The sequence below is a fragment of the Podarcis melisellensis genome (assembly GCF_964234715.1).
Source record: "Podarcis melisellensis genome assembly, chromosome: 12".
Lineage (NCBI taxonomy): Eukaryota > Metazoa > Chordata > Lepidosauria > Squamata > Lacertidae > Podarcis > Podarcis melisellensis.
This window is the reverse complement of record NC_138544.1, coordinates 46,611,745-46,629,426: the sequence shown is the minus strand read 5'-3', so window position 1 is coordinate 46,629,426 and position 17,682 is coordinate 46,611,745. Positions and strand designations below refer to the sequence as shown.

Here is a 17,682-nt window from a genome sequence, read left to right as displayed (position 1 = left end):
CCTGCATTGCAGGGGGTGGACTAGCAGTGTTTCCCAACCGGTGTTCCGCGGCACACTAGTGTGCCGCGAGACGTTGCCTGGTGTGCCGTGGGAGGGAGGCGGGTGAGTCGGGCGGCGAGAGGCGGGGCGGCGGCGAGGAGAGGCCGCCCAGCACGGGGCTCTCGCCGTCTGCCTGCCTGGCTGCCTGCGTGGCGCTGACGTCACGGGGCTGTAACGTGCCCCACATAGGCACACGCGGGGCGGCGAGCGAGCTCCCTCCCACATCCCATCGCCGGCTCTGCACCAGGCGGTAGAGCTCGGCGAAGTCGCCGCGCTGGAAGGCCAGCAGCGCGCGCGCCTTGGCCAGGCTCTCGCCCGCCTGCGCCTCCAGGCACGGCGCCTCGGCGTCGGGCGGCAGCGAGCCCAGGAAGCGGCCCAGCCGGCCGGGGTCGCCCGCCTGCAGCAGCGCCTCGCACCCGCACGAGACCTGCTCCGCCGAGAAGCGCGGCGAGTGCGGAGGATCGGGCGCGGCGGAGGCCAGCCCCGCGCTTGGAGAGGGCGCAGCAGCCGTCGCCAAACCCGATCCTCCTCCTCCTGCTCCGCCGCCGTCCTCTGGCTCTCGGCCGGGAGGAGCCTGCGGCGACGGGGCAGGCGCCGAAGTTGGCGCGCCTCCTCGGCAGCGCCTTCGTCCTCCTCCTCCTGCCTCTGCTCTCCTCCGGCCGGGGGGCTCGGCGGGGCCCGCGGGGAAGGAGGCCATGTTTGCGGCGCGCGGGATCGCGGCCCCCCTCGCCCGCCTCCGGCCCGCTCCCCTCCCCCTGCGCGCTGCCCTAGCCATGCGGGTCTCCTCCCCCTGCGCCGCCATCCCCTTTCCACATCCTAGGAGCCGCGGTCCGCCTACCGCCCCCGGGCCGCGGCGCGGCTCCCAGCCCGGGCTGGCCTCCGCCTCCTGGGACGCGCGCCAACCCCCGCGGCCCCCCAAACTTCGGAGCAACTCTCCAGACGCTTCTCCCCCGCCTCGGTCTCCCTCCTTTCCTCGGTCTTCCCCCCTTCCTTCCCTCTTTCTTTCTCTTTCTCTCCCACCCGCCTTTCCTTCTATTAACTTTCCTTTCCCCTCCCTTCGTCCTTCCTACTTTTACTCCTGGGCTCCTCCCCCCTTTGCGCAGCCACAAATCAATCTCTCTCTCTTTTTTCCCCTCTCTCTCTTCTTTGCTCAGACGCAAAAAAGCGCCGCTTTTTGGAAATCCGGACTGCTGTCCCCACTGAAACGATACTTTAAAAAAGGAAGAACCCACTGGCTCTTATTTCTGTTTAAAGCAGTAGATCCCGAACTCTTTTGGCCCACTGCCCCCTTGGTTCCACATCCCCCAGTGTCCCCTATGCTTACTCTATAGAAAGCATTACAGGGGTTAACGCGGCTCGCTAAGGAAGATATTAATAGAATTCTGCATTTGGGGGGAGACCCTAACAGTCATCTACCATTACCTTCTATGCTGTTACTATTTTTTTATTTTTTTTTACATAAGTAAAAAGTGACCTTTCCCCATCTGGCATGGTGGTGTGCCTCGAGATTTTTTTCATGAAACAAGTGTGCCTTTGCCCAAAAAAGGTTGGGAAACACTGGACTAGAGGACCTTTGTGAGGTGCCTTCCAACTCGATGATCCTACAACTTTTGCCATCGTCCTACAGGTGTGCGACTTCTAACGAATTGTGTGGACCAAGAGCATCAGGCTCGCCACTAGCCTATTTTTAGACGCAGTTGCTATTTTGATTCTTTCTCAACGGCACAGGCTGCATTTCCAGAAGCCAGCATGACTTGGTGAGTGACCTGCCTTGTGACGTTTGTTAAACAATTCGCAAGCTAATCCTCTCCTTTCACAGCTCAGTAACCCACCATTGCTTTCCCAATTTATTTTTTCCCCTCGGCCGCTTTTCGGTTTGCACTCACTCTCTGCGCAGTCTTTTTTTGAATCGTGCATAGCTACAGGAGGCAGGAAGCGACACCATCTCATGCTTAAACAAGTTTCCTATTCAGAAGGCTAAGTGATCAAAAGTGCCATCCCATCAAGAAGGAATGGTGCCATGCCCCTAAGCCATACTGAAACCATTAGGAATAATTGCCATTGAGTTTAACCAAGGCATAGATTTCTAAAAAGGAATACATGCTCCATTATCTATAGATTCAAGACGTCAGCGCTCAAAGGAATCAAGTGGTTGCAGGAAAACCATCTCTAGCTCATGCTAATCACACCACTCCCTCCCTTTGCCAGCCTTGCTGGTGACCCAGATCATGGGCGGTGGGGACAACAACACATAAAGAAAGCAATCGTTCTTTTCTTCAACCACATTATGATTCCTATAATTATTTGGCATGGGGTTCTCGCTTCCAATTGCTTTGTGTAATTTTTGTTTGGTTGGCTGCCTAGAGCAGTGTTTCCCAACCGGTGTTCCGCGGCACACCAGTGTGCCGTGAGACCTTGCCTGGTGTGCCGCGGGAAGGAGGCGGGAGAGGGAACTCCCCCCCCCCGCGCGCAAGGCTTGCGGGCGGCAGCCTGCAGCGCGGAGCGCGGGGCGCCCTTTGGAAGACGCCCCGTGCTTCGCGCAGCTGTCCGCAAGCCTTGGGCGCCTGGGGGAACTCCCCCCCCCGCGCGCAAGGCTTGCGGGCGGCAGCCTGCAGCGCGGAGCGCGGGGCGCCCTTTGGAGGAGGCTCCGGAGGGTGGCGCGGAGCTACCTGGGCTCCAGGGCTTCTTGCAGCTCCGCGCCACCCCCCGGATCCCGGCGCGAAGCCGCGCGGGGCTGCGGAGGGTGGTGCGGAGCTGCCTGCGCTCCAGGGCTTCTTGCAGCTCCGCGCCACCCCCCGGATCCCGGCACGAAGCCGCGCGGGGCTCCGGAGGGTGGCGCGGAGCTACCTGGGCTCCAGGGCTTCCTGCAGCTCTGCACCACCCTCTGGATCCTGGCGCGAAGCCGCGCGGGGCTCCGGAGGGTGGTGCGAAGCTGCCTGCGCTCCAGGGCTTCTTGCAGCTCTGCGCCACCCCCCGGATCCCGGCGCGAAGCCGCGCGGGGCTGCGGAGGGTGGTGCGGAGCTGCCTGCGCTCCAGGGCTTCTTGCAGCTCCACGCCACCCCCCGGATCCCGGCGCGAAGCCGCGCGGGGCTCCGGAGGGTAGCGCGGAGCTACCTGGGCTCCAGGGCTTCCTGCAGCTCTGCACCACCCTCTGGATCCTGGCGCGAAGCCGCGCGGGGCTCCGGAGGGTGGTGCGAAGCTGCCTGCGCTCCAGGGCTTCTTGCAGCTCCGCACCACCCCCCGGATCCCAGCGCGAAGCCGCACGGGGCTCTGGAGGGTAGCGCAGAGCTGCCTGCATCCCGAAGCCTGGTGCGCGCTGAAGAGCGCCCCCGGGCTTCACGCACCTCTCCGCAAGCCTGGGGAGACCAGTGTGGCTCCCTAGGCTTGCGGATATCAGGCTGTTCTGGGGGCTGGGGTCGGGGGAAGCTTGGGCTTCCCCCGCGCCTGCCCCGTGCCTGGGGAGGGGAAAATTTTTTTTTTCTTTATTCTCCCCCCAAAAAATTAGGTGCGTCTTATGGGGCGGTGCGTCCTATGGGGCGAAAAATATGGTAGTCAATATAGGCACAGAGTTAAATTTTTTAACATTTTCCAATGGTGGTGTGCCTCGAGATTTTTTTCATGAAACAAGTGTGCCTTTGCCCAAAAAAGGTTGGGAAACACTGGCCTAGAGAATACCAAAGGAGAGGCAAGATATAAACATTCAAAGCACTGAGGCAAAAATCATGGGATTAAGACACGTCTGCCCACTCAGTACAATATATTCCAAGGCATCCGTGTCAATAGATCTAACACAATACATACAGAGGTGAATTCAGGTGTAACAGGGCAAAATGGTAAATGTCCTGCCAACTGGTGCCTACTGAGAAAATAGCTAGAGTGGAATCAACTGGAGGAAGATTCCGCAATCATCCTTTGCATCATGAGTGGGTGCATTTAGCCTGAATATCTATTTGAGGTTATTTCCGAGTTATTTCTTGTTACAATCTTTAAGAGCCATCTTTGGAAGAAGAGTAGCTTGATTCAAAAAAACAAGGAGCCCTTCAAAGTGCATATGAATGGAATGACTGTACAAGATACCTGAAATATTTTCCTGCAAGTATGTGAGCTTCAGCTATTTATGTACAGCGACAAATTGCCTTTGTACATTGATGATGAATTACTCTTTAACTCCCAGGTTTGTAAGGAATAATAAACTATGCCAAAGCCAGATTAAGGTGGTTGGGGGTCCAGATGCAGTTCTCAAAATATGTGTCCCTTCTCTCCCCCCCACACCCAAAAAAGGCACACATGATATAAGGTACTAGAAAATACGTCTTGTGATATCATAAAAACTAACAAATCTATTATGGCATAAGCTTTTGTGATCTAAAAACGTATTCTGAGCTTGTACATCTCTCAGAAAACAGACAAGCTAAAAACTGTTTGCCAACCTTGATGGAAAAAGAAAGAAAGAAAATACCCTAAGCCCGTGGAATTTCACATTTTAAACTCAATTATTTCATCGTTGTTTCGATCATTTCCCACCACCCGCTTCAACCAGTTTTAACCTGGCCTGAGTTTTAGATGCAGAAGTTCCAACAGTGTCCAACTGTGAGCTTAGACGTGTTCTGCTGACTGAGCTTGGGTTAATATGCACAGGGGACTGTTTCCTAAGAGGAGTTGTCATAACCCTGTAGTCACTAGGAGTAAGGGTCCGTGGAAAGCAGAACAATTTGCTTCCATTAAAAAAAAATATGATCAGGCCAGAATCCTTTGGGAAACCAGCAAACAGGATTAAAGCACTTTACCCTCCTGTGGTTTCAAGCAACAGGTATTCAGAAGCATTGCTGCCTCCAGCTGTGGACCTAGAGAGTAGTCATCATGCCTAGTAGGCACAGTCAGTATTTTCCCCCCAAATTGCTCAGTTAAAAAAAATAAAACAAAATAAAGCCTTCTCCTATTTTCCAGTGTTCTGCCCCAACAGCAAAATCACTGAGGTAACCAACAGGATTTTTAAACGCTATACACACACTCTCTCTCTCTAATTTACAATTTGATTGTGTCAAAAGTATTATTTGAATTTATACCCCCCCTTTTATAAAATAACTTTAAACCAAGTTCTCGCTGGCATCCTTTTATCTCAGGATGCAAGCTGCTTCTATTTTAGTTCTGCTCAGTTCTGTACTGATAATGATCCCTTCACCATGAACCTTCCCCCCAGCTTCCTCACAAGGAAGCCGAGGCTGCAATCCTGTGCTTTCTTACCTGGGACTAAGCCCCATTAAACACAGAGAGATTTCCTTCTGAGTAGACCTATATACTACTGTACTGCGAGTTAACTATACAGTGAATTCTTAATGAGTACCAGGACTTCAGCTCATGCATAGAAGGAAACATGTCCAGAGGTGGCATGTGCCCATTGCAACTGGCAAAGGCTAGACAGACAGCTGAGTGCCAGTGATACCCCTTGGACTGTTTGTAAGAAGGCAGGTAGGGGGCAGGCTGCAGGTAGGCTGAGCTAAGTGGGGCAGTGCCCCATTCACCCAAATGGACCAGCATCCCCTGGACATGTCTAAGCCTCTTTTCAATATTTAACAGGTCTCTGGATCTATGGAAATTCTAAAGGCTAGAAAACAATTATTATTATCCAAAACAATGCACTTGTCAATCAGACTTCACTCATTGGCTAAAGACACTGAAAGGTGGGAGCAACTAGATCTGCTTATCTTACAGAAATTGCTTAGAAGGTTGTCCTCACAGTTTGCTCCAACTTTACTTCTAGGAAGGAGAGTATCTTACTTTAAAATAAAATTAAATTAAACGCTGCAGGCACGGATCATGCGGTCTATAAAAAGCTAAGTGGAATTGCCTTCTGTTCTTCCCAGTCCATGGTAAGATGAACAAGAGGGACGTCTACTCGAAACCATTCCTTAGTTGCAGTTTGTTGGCAGGGCAACCAGCTACAAAGCTTGGAAGAAGTGTTGAAGTTAGCCAAGTGGTTCAGTGCCACCGTCAACCATGATGTAGGTGGAAGAATGACTGGAACTCATCCCTCCTTCTGAACTATGACTTTTCGCAAGGGTCAAGCTTCTGAACAGCAGAAGGAATACCGAATGCAAACTTCCCCATCTGCACCTGTTCACTGTAACTCTTGAACTACACAAAACATGTGGTGGTGGGCGAGAATGCATTTTGCATATTGCGTCTGTCACTGAAATTGTGCATTGCATGTTTTGCATATCGGAAAGAGAAAATTAACTCTGTAAATGTATGCACTGCCTAAATGGCTTTAAGATGACATACCAGATCCAAAATAAAAGTCATTTGGAGAGGGTAGCCGCCAAGCTATGCTGAGGACTCAACCTCCGCTACAAGATCTCAGCAGGCCCATTAAGTAAAATTAAGTTGTTTCAGAAGAAAAATGACTCTGATCAACATATGTTGATGATAAATATAGGAACAGTGACAGCTGTAAGACTTCAAAGTACATCTTCCCTTCACAAGCATATTCATTTGCATTGCCCCATATCCCGGTCCCTTTCAATAAATTCAATCTGTAAGCCACCAAGTTCAAACAGCTGGTCTCCAACAAGAACTACAGATATTTCTGCTACCGGATCAAAATGGTCTGCATCATTTTACTAGGGGAATAAGTTACAATTCGCTGCAGAATTAAATTAAAATACTTCAATTGCATCTTGCTTCTGTTTGGTTGCCAATCAGGCTCTCATTTCATGTCAGGCCTGAGTGATGCAAGGGGGGAGGATGAAGAAAGATTATTAATTTGCCACGTGGCAGGTACTTTAGGTGAGCAGATTAGGAGAAGTGTGGTGCAGCAGCAACTGGGCCAAAATAGGGGTATATTGTATTTAGATACAATAAAGTCACCACAGTAATTTGCAACTAAAAATACTCATATAGGAGAATAGTTAGGCCACTGGGAATGGTGAATTATTTAAATGTCATTTCATTCAAATGATCAATTTTTTTGGGGGGGGGCGTATAAAAGAAGAAGTTGTCCTCAATTCATAGGACAGAGTTGCCACCTTCAGTGGAGTTGCACGATTCAACCATTTTGCACATGAAAAAAATAAAGCAAGAATCCAGCCAACTCCTGAGCCAGCCAAAAGGTGTTCTGGTGTCTGCCAGCTCTACGATTCTTTGACAAGCCTAGCCACCTTTCCATTACCAAAAATAAACACTGCTGGGAACTGGGAATTCCCTTTTTAATTCCAGCTACTAGAACAAAGCATTACTCGCAGTCTAAAATTAGCTCATTTAAAGAAACAAGGTTTGGTCATCCAATTCTTTCTTTATGCAATGGCACTTCCATAATTTTGCTTTTCCAATGGTCACTAACTACCAAAAGCGTTACCTCCGTTGCTCTGTTAAAATTCCAACCATTCCCATTAACTGGCTTCAGCTTCTGTGTTTTTGACCATGTCTTCTGTTTTTTAATCAGCCTGCACTCTTTCATTTGTACAGCAAATCCCACCACTATTCCCAGTCTCCAGACCAAGGTGTGTACAGTGGGTACCACCCAGTAGTAAGAGGTAGAGAGCTTGGGTGGTACAAGATAAGTGGCGCTGGGAAACAAGAATAATGTGGCAAAATAATGTGCTTATTGAAAGACCACCCTCAAAAGGCAGTTTGGCACTGGTCCTTTGCCTTTCCAGCATGTGCATGAGCAATACAAATAAAGCAAAACAAGGATGACATGAAAACTATGTTGTCCCACTACCTTGGTCATTGAAGAAGCCCCAGAGGGTTTTTGAGAGTGGGGTGAGAGAAGAGTTTGATCCTACTCTTGCTCAATAGCCTTGATATAATCTTAGTGAGTCCAATGTATGTATTGATTTAAGGCACGACTGAGGCTTCTTATGTAATGGCATCTTAGTATTAGTATGTTTAGGAGTTTTAGTGTTGACTTTCATTTTAAAGGACTAAAAATATGGGACACCACAGCAATACTTTGACACATGGTATTTTTGACAAATTGTACATAGAAGCTTATGCAACTACCATGCGTGGAAGTTGGGCCTGGTAACTTGTTCCAATAATTCTCTGCTAATTCTGTTTTAATTTCTGTTTGGAACATTCTGCATCTGTTTCAAAGGTTAACTTGCAAATGGAAATTCGCTGCCAACGACAATTGCTGAACTACTCTCTGTACTACATAGAGGATGTAATATTCGTCAAATGGAACTGAGCTCTAGTAATTACCTAGAAGCAGTTCCCCTCAATTTAATTGCGGTGCATGGAGGCATGAGAACTTGCTGTCAATGTAAGAAAATGTGGGACCATCCTGAGGATGCTTCAGCAAAGTTAAAACAGTACTTGAGCATGAATGAGATGGACTTAGCACACAAGGTCCCAAGAATAACAGTCCCAATGGTTCACACAAAAAAGACATGCACGGTTGTCTTCAATGTCAATACCTTCTGTTTCAGAAGCAGGATGTCTCTGGCTACCAGTTACTGAGAAGCACAATCGAGGAGAGTGCTATTGCACTCATGCCCTGCTTACAGATTTCCCACATGGCTGGCCACTTTGAGAACAAGATGCTGGACAAGATAAGCCAAGGTCTCAGCAGGACTCTTCTTCTGTGCTTATCAATAAGGGTTAACATTAGACCTCATCAGGCCATTACTTGCCTGAAGAGGGGAAGCATGGTCAAAAAGGCTGCAGTTCCTCACATTGAGCTCTGTCCCCATAGGTGTGCAGCTATTCCCACCCACATCTCTGCTGGGCATAACCTCTGAAGCAGGGTGCTTGCTCTACCTTGTTGTTGTTGTTTAGTCGTGTCCGACTCTTCGTGACCCCATGGACCAGAGCAGGCCAGGCACTCCTGTCTTCCACTGCCTCCCGCATTGCTCTACCTAGGGAGCCTAAACGTGTGGTTTAGAATCCTGGCCATTTAGGCTTCTTAATCATGCAGGCTTCCTGCTTCGGAAGTCGTGTCCAACATGGCAATGGTGGGGAGCAATATGAGCCATGTGACGGGGCAGGGATAAACATGGGCCTCCTGCTGCCATTTTCTTTACACTTGGCCTCTTCACATGTGTTACCCCCAAGAGGGCTATTCTAAAGCTATAAAGCAATGCGCACTTTCTTGACAGCAAGTCTCACTGAATTCAGTGGGGCTGACTTCTGAGTTGCTATGCACTGGGATGTCCAGTCTCTCTGCCCCAAAAGAGAAAGGCAGAATCAGTTTTTGTCTAGGATGCCCCCTTCATTTCCAATTGCAATGACAATTTACACCTGCTGCATTTATGGACACCTGCGTAAGTCAACAAACCACAATTCAAATAAATAGCACTGCATAGAAGGTCTGGACAACCCTTGGGCAAGTTTGCGGTTACTTTGAAACCCAGTTATATTTCCTGCTATGGTCCCCCATACCCGCTTGATACACTTCCTTGGGGGTCTGAACAAGAGGGTAAAGATTTCACCTTGGACCTTGATCCCTACTGAGTTCAGAATGGAGTTTTTCCATTCTTCACAGCCAGAGGTATTGAGTGCTGCCTTTGAAAAAATCATATTTGTCACAATTAGCACTTTCAGAATGCAGCAGTTTGTCATAATACCACGTCTCCCACAGTCAGAGTAATTTACAGAGGGTGTTTTCCAAAGGGAAACATGGGAATTTGTATTTCGGCGTCATCAAAAGTACATCGTTATTTCTGAGTAACGGTGCTGGGAAGGGGAGATTGCCCCAGTGTGCTGTCCTATTTTTAGGGCATGAATGAAGCACTCCGATTACTGGACTGCTTTTCTTTAAAATTCTACCTTGTGGGCCGGAACACAGTCTGCAGGAATCTCTCTTCTTTATAATAAGAGAAAGAACTACCATTGGACCTATTAAAGTCAGACTTTCTATTCCATTTTTCAAAAAAATGAAATAAAAAATGTAGGCTTGTACAATTTCTCTGCTCTGGGAGAGAAACTTGAAAGCAGCTTACTCCCATTCGCTACCTGCTAACAAGCATTTAAGGAGACCCGTCTTGCATTCCCATCATGAAGAGAGAGGTCGCTCTGAGCACCTGTCTCCCATCTAATTAAGAAGCTGGAACTGAACTTCAAGTCAAAACTACAGACTACAATCTGGTCCTTGGATTCCTTTCACAGTCTGGGGTTGTTGTTTTTAAAGGGAACTAGTGACTTGACTCCTCTATACAAAGTGCCAATAGGATCAGTCTATGCATTCAGACAGTGAAAGCGTGATTCACATGACAAGCCCATGGTGTGTTATGCTTGCTGTCTGGAGAAATCTCCACAATGAAGACTGAAAGCCTGAGCAGTCACCCAAACTGGGGAGAAAAGCCATCTTCAAATCTCTAAAGGGTTGTCATCTTGAAGGTGGAGCAGGTTTGTTTGCTCCTGCTGTGGAGGACTTGAAACAATGGATTCAAGCTACAAGAAAGGAGATTCCGACTAAACATCAGGAAGAACTTTGTAAGAACGGTTCAACAGTGGAACAGGCTCCCTCAGGAGCTGGTGGACTCTGCTTCATCTAAGTGTTTTTTTGAGCACAGACTGAATTGCCATCTGTCATGGATGCTTTAGTTGAGATTCATGCATTGCAGGGTGTTAGACTACATGACCCTTTGGGGTCTCTTCCAACTCTACAATTCTATAATTCCAAGTATGGAGTGGGTGGGATTGTGGGAGACGGAATAAATATCTTGTTTCCTGGACACATTTGCCATGCGCTCACCTTAACTTGTGCATGGGAAAAAGCAAAGTAGATCCTGCAAGTTTGAGGTTCACCCACTACGGATGAAGACAGGACTGAGCTAGCTGGGACAATGGACTGACTCAATCCAAGGGAGCTTCCCACGTTTCTAAAACAGTTGGCAGAAACACACGAGAGGCCTTTCTCGGTTGTGGCCCCTGTTCTCTGGAAATTGCTTGATTTGGCAGACCCATATGGGATCAGGTATGGTTTTTCTGGCCCTACTGGGTTTTGTATTCACTTTATCAACCACTTGTTTGTTTCTATCCATTTATGGGCTTAAAAAACCCAGCCTATAAATATTCTTAGTAAATGCATTTAAGAATCTATAGGCTCCCAGTTGGCTCACAGTCTCCTGGTAGAAAGGGTCAGTTGGAAAAACCTATATTAGGCTTATGTGCACTTTGTCATGTGTGCGCACACCTGCCTTGAATGGCACCTGTACATAGCTGTCAACTTTCCCTTTTTTTGCGGGAAATTCCCTTATTCCAGCGTGAGATATCCCGTAGACTGTACCTGGGACAGGTGAGGCTGCTGATCCCTTATTTTAGAGGCTGCTGATCCCTTATTTTCAAATCTGAAAGTTGACAGCTATGCACCTGTACATGAACCCAGCCTGTGTTATCTCCCCCCTCCCCTATTGCATCAGAAGGACCGGCATTCACAGATGTAATGTGTGTAGGTTCTAATCACAACCAGTGCTCTTCATTCAGGGTGCAAAGGAGTTCAGAATTTGATCCACTACCCAACTTTCTAGGGTCTCTACACTCTGGGGAACTATGAATTCAGGCATCAGTCTCTTGAGAATAACATCTTTCCCCCAACACCAAAAACATATACAAGAAAAGAAATAGCATGAGTTACTGCGCCAAGTCTAAAATTAACAGCATGCCACATTATTTTTATAAAGATATATTTAAATGCAACATTCAGACATTGTGACTAATGCAACCTTTCAGAAATGGGATGAAATTTAATCCGTCATAACTTCCTCCTGTACTCCGAGAGGAAGTCACAGAGGAATTCCAAATAGGGACAATCACCTGTAGAGAACCTAAGAGGCTCCTGAAAAATATTTTAGAGAGCAGAGATGAGCTTCAGGTTGAGAGGTACATCTAAGGAATGTAGCATTTACTTAAGAATGGGGAAAAGTTGCGAAGTAGAACAAGATTAATATTGTAGAGAGATTAATAGGGCAATCCTATACATACCCACTTAAAGGTAAATCCCATTGTGCTCAGTGGTGCATACTCACAGGAAAATGTGCATAGGATTGCAGCCTAATAAGGACATTTGCCAATTGTCCAATACAATTAAAGACTTTTTAAAAATGTTGCAAAAGGAAACACTTCAAATTAGGAAAATCCAAAATGTTTTTTGTTTGTTTCCAGCTCCTTATTTCAGTCCTCGGGCATGGCATTAACTATTTCAGGTTTTCCTACACTACTTCTAGAAAGGCTACTTGCAAGCCTAACCATGTCATACTGAATTCACTGGAGCTTACACCCAGGTGAGAGGGTTTAGGATTGCATTTTAAATTATTATTAGTCTTGGTTTCACTCTCTAGAATTAAGGGAGGGAGGACAGTTTGTGCCCCTCTTCTCTTCCACAGAACATGAACTGTCTCTATGCTATGTAATCTTCGGTACATACAACACAAGAATGCCAGGCTTACATATGGGAGGAGTAAACTCTGGAGAGTTGGTGTGGCTTGCTCCCAAGTAAGCATGCACAGGTATCAAATTAGCTGAACAGCTTGATGACCAAAGTAGGGGGAAGAGTCTTCCGGACTTCCCAGGAAAAAGAGAAGGAACAGAAGTTCAAGACGTAGCACTCAAAACACTGAAATATCATCCAGTTCGGTTCTTACTAACTCTGTACCTTCCATGCCTAAATTAATTTCACCTCTCTTCTTACAACTCGAACATAAAAGAGAGGGGGCTCCTGCAGCTTTAATAGGTGTGTAGAAGAGGGGATTTCATTATGGCAAGCTACACCTGCCCAAATCCTCTCTTTTACACACTTATGGAAGCCGTAAGGGCCTTGTCGCCTTGTCTTCTTTTTCTCATATCCTAGTTAAAAGGGCTAAAAACAAAAAAAAAAAAAGGTCACTGAGAAAGCTTTTGTATTTTCAGAACCACCCCTATCGCTTCTTAGTGAAGCCTCAATACAAGGTGAAATTCTAGGCCACTTAAAGCTGTAACGGCTTAAGAGTAAGCCATATTTTAAGTAAATCATAGAAATGCATAGGACCAAATTCAAATGAACAGAACCAAATACAAATCATGAAGAATAAATTGCATTAGGTTGCACCCTCAGAGACCGTCGCTGACATCTCCCCCTTTATTACCTAAAGAGTAAATCCTATAGAAAAAAAAGTGAGATTTACTTCCATGTAAACGTGTTTAGGATTAGGCTGGAATGCTTACTTACAAGTAAATCTCATGGGTATTGATGACACTTGCCTTTAATGAACTAGGTGCTGATTTGTACGTCTAGCTCCGCTCAGATGATCACCCATGTACAGTCACAAATCTCAAGCAAGAGGGCAGAGTGGGATGGCCACTGGCACATCCTGCTCCTATCATTTGGTTATTTGAACAGACTATACAGACACAGGATTCTCCACATCAACACAAAACCTGCATTTGCAGGGGGCCCAACTGCAAGCAAAAAGCTTATATGTTTGTATGGCCCATTCATGTGAACACACCTTACCATGCAGACGATGGAGCAGGATCTGCCACCCAGATCCCATTCTGCCCCTCCTATGCATGGTCATTCGACACGGCTAGTCACGTGAACAGAATTTAAGAACATAAAAAGAAATCCTGCCACATTCTTCTCCCAAATATCCTCCATTACAATCTTAACTAAAACAACAGTCTGCTCACACATACTTAATTCCATGTCCTTGCTCAGAAAGACAGAGAGATATATTCCCATGTTCACCCTTGAATATCCAGTAGGAGGAAGTGTTCTGTGTATTCCAAAAGCTTACAAACACCATGGTAAACCTTGCTTGGTCCTAAGAAAGTTATTATCTCACTCGTTCTCTGAATTCTGAAAGTGTATCATCCAATTAACACTACCAGAGGATTTTCTTTTTTTAAAAGAAAACAACAACAGAAGAGCTGATGGGAAACATACACAAAATGATTTTCACTTGTTTCAATAAATGGTAGAAAACATTTCAAAGAAATCCAGGACATTCTGAAGTCCAAAGGACATACACTGTCTGTGCAGGGGGAAAGGAAAGAGAGATAAAACAGGAAGTAAACACACCTATATGCGTTTGCGCCATTACATCAGCTAGCCTATGTGCAGCGCCGCTGCCGCCACTTTGCGTTGAAGATGAAGATGTTGTAGATGTGGTAGAGCCATGGATGGCTTGGCTGATCCAGTGTTCCATATTTATACTCCCTTGGCTTGACGTTGGAGTTCCCTGTGAATCGCCCTGTACAGAGCCTTCATCTTCTGAACCAGATGAGGTATCTAAGATTGCAAAAAGGTGACAAAAGCTTTAATGGGAAGACAATGAACATGGAGACAAAGTGGCACAGTCTGAGGCACAGTAGTTGCCCCCCCCCCAAAAAAAACACAACCATGATAAATTGAAAGCAGTAGTATAGACAGTTGAATTGAACATAGTCATAGTTTCATGCAACACGTTTCACTATGTGTTTTGTTAGAAGAAGAAGAATACTGGAGAATTGACAGAGAGGAAGATCTGTCAAAATAAGGCTATGTTTACCCTTTTAGTCATCTGAAGCACAAGTGTTTCTCTACCCAAGAAGTACACTTTACTTTCAAAAGTAGTCATATTTTTGGGGGGCGGGGGGGCGGGGGGGCCACAAGGCTGGCCGAAGTAGAATTGGAGAGGGGTAACAGCAGCAAGAAAGGCAATGTTTGGGAGGGAACTGCACCCTTAAAGCCTCCCCTTTCAACTAAAAAGTTGTCATTTCAGCCCAGTTTAAATGTAAAAACTGTGCAAATTAGTCTGATGCTCAGGTGCTGAAGGCTTGGCAGAATGAAGATCCAGACCTATGCCCACAGACCTGGCTGCAGTTAAATCCCAATGAATTCAGTGAGATTTATGTTCATTCAACTTCTTGGCTACAAGGACATTTTAGTAAAGGTAAAGGTAAAGGGACCCCTGACCACTAGGTCCAGTCGTGGCCAAGTCTGGGGTTGCGGCACTCATCTTGCTTTACTAGCCGAGGGAGCCGGCATACAGCTTCCGGGTCATGTGGCCAGCATGACTAAGCCGCTTCTGGAGAACCAGAGCAGCGCATGGAAACACCGTTTACCTTCCCACCGGAGCGGTACCTATTTATCTACTTGCACTTTGATGTGCTTTTGAACTGCTAGGTTGGCAGGAGCAGGGAGAGAGCAACGGGAGCTCACCCCATCATGGGGATTTGAACCGCCGACCTTCTGATTGGCAAGTCCTAATTCAAGGACATTTTTGACTTATGCCAAAAATACGATCCGTTGTTGTCCTGTAGGCCCTGTGCACCACAACAGAAGAGGCCCTTCTTTGAAATGATTTCCCTTGGAAGTGGGATTCAAAGCCGTGCCCCATCTGTGCATCTTAATAGGTGGGGTTGCTCAGACGTGCACAAAAAGCCAGGTTGATTTGGGCTCCAATGTATTGTCCAAAACCAGTCTGAAGTCCATATTGTTTTTGACCTGGCAAAGCCTTTTAGGGCTGGGTAAAATATCGTCCAAAACCAAGTCCTTATCATGATATCGGTTTCATAATTTTTGACCTGGCAATGCATTGCGAATCATGGTGTGTGTGCGCTTGCCATGCAAAAATCACAACATGGGAAAAACCGTGAAGCAGTGCCTCTGCACAGCAGGCGATATATTGCGATGTTGAAAACCAGATCTTGTCCAGCCCTAGCTCCAATCCTATACAAACATACTTTTAGTATGTTTTAGATGAAGTTAGTCCCATTCATCACAAAACTACTTATTTACAAATAAACATGACCCTATCACACTGTTTCTAAGTGGGGCCAATCTGAGGCTGTCCCACAACCCTACTTTTAAAATGTATCCAATTGTGATACTATCATATACTATCATATTAAATTAATGCTAACTTGCAATTAGGAAACTGCTAAAAAAAAAAAAGCTTTAAAATTTCACGTTAATGGATGTTGTGTTAGTTTCTTACCTGGAGGTGTGTAGGCGTCCATCGATGTTTGCACCACCAATGAACGTCGCTTGGATGGCATAGGCACTGCCATCTTCCTTTCTTTATGTTTTGCAAGAGCTGCCTGGACTGCTTCTGTATGAACATCTGGAATGAAAACCTAAATATCAGTTTGGAATGCCAGCAGGACACAGGCAACTTTGACCGTGCAAATTCCTTAGCCAGAGACAAACTTATGCACCCTTCAAAACATTGCTTCACATGTATTTGTTTTTCAGCTGTTATTTTAAAAAAAATATGTACACATTTTTAAACTGTTTTTACATTTGTAATTGTTTATATATGCTTTACTGAACTGTATGTTGCTTTAAGATGCCTCACATCTTCATAACAATAATAATCAGGAGGAAGATGAGGAGAAACCCAATTTTGCAGGGGTTCTCAGAGAAATAAAGCAGGAAGGCATGTATTGGACTAATGCTAAAATGTGTTACAATAATACTAAAAACACGCTTTGTGAAACAAGTTCCAGTGCTAAGAATGGTTTATTGTATGGAAAAAGCTGAGAGCTACAGTGCAGAGAACATGCTTTACACGTTGATTATAACCTTTTCAGTTTGATGTCTCTCTGGTTGCTAGTTGGCTGCTAGCTTCATTTGGTGGTTCTTCATTAGTTTTTTGCTATTATTTGCTATTATTTGGATTGGGTTTTTTAACTGTTTTATTGTTTTTAGTGTATTTTTAGTGTATTGTAAACTATTCTGAAGTCACTTTTTGTAATCTAAAGCAGTATACAAATCTAAGAAAGAAAGAGAGTTTGATCAGCAAATGCCGGAGCATAGTCATTCTCAACATATTTGCCTACAGAGCATCACTATATATAGAAGGGATGAGGAAACTCTGGGGCTACAAATGTTTTCGGACTCCATTTCCCATGAGCCTCAGCCAGCATGGTGAATGGTCAGGGATGATGGGAGTTGTAGTCCAGCAACATCTGGAGAGCTGCAGGTAAGCCACCTCTACTATATAGGATTGGATTACTATATTGGATTACTGTCTCAACAAATCTTCAAACTCTATTAGAGCTCAAAGAAGTGATGTTCCTTTATGAGGGCTGCTCCTCTTTCTTTTGGCAAATTCACAAGTTAGTTTTTCCCACTATAAGCTTGTCTTCCATTCCGAATTTCTGCCTGTCATGCAGCTGTTAAAGCACTGCCAGGGAGAAAAACAGGGGGTGTTAGCACTTCAACCCCAAACTGCATAGTTTAAGTTAGTCTGCCATCCAACTTGGAACTTAACTGGAAACAAAGCAAGACTAATGAGATGAAACATTGCATTTCAGACTTAATGCATTTTGTACTAGCAACAGAAACAAGCCCAAGGATATCAGAGAAGCCCCATCACTTGCTGATCTTAGAAATATATTTTGCCTTATTGAATTGCTTCATAAAATTCATGGGATTGGATGAGGATATAATTGTACTTAGCGGCCCACTGAAAGGTAGTGATGACTGACTTAAGACCCACTGATTTCAATGGATCTACTCAAAGTATGACTGTATCTGGGTCTAACCTATACATCTTTCGAGAAATAAAAGGGAGACTGGTTGGAAAGCATCTAAATGATCGAATTTTGAAGCCTGTGTTGGCTTTTATGTCATAAGTACAGAACACTTCTATAGTTGTATTAGCTAATAAAGGCTCAAAATTAGATCACAGCGAGTAGAATGCATTTGTGAAATAGCCTTTAAGATTATAGTCATGT

At 45.9% G+C, this 17,682-nt stretch overlaps 1 protein-coding gene across 6 annotated transcripts in view; it reads right to left on the bottom strand.

Annotated features, from left to right (window-relative positions):
- Positions 1-17,682, bottom strand: part of DIP2C (disco interacting protein 2 homolog C) — a 294,798-nt gene that overhangs the window by 87,763 nt on the left and 189,353 nt on the right. For all 6 annotated transcript variants that reach the window (XM_081931454.1, XM_081931455.1, XM_081931456.1 and 3 more), the window contains 2 exons: positions 15,939-16,064; positions 14,039-14,248 (listed from right to left, as the gene is read on the bottom strand). In XM_081931454.1, the coding sequence (XP_081787580.1) occupies positions 14,039-14,248; positions 15,939-16,064 (336 nt within the window). The remainder of the gene's footprint in view (positions 1-14,038; positions 14,249-15,938; positions 16,065-17,682) is intronic.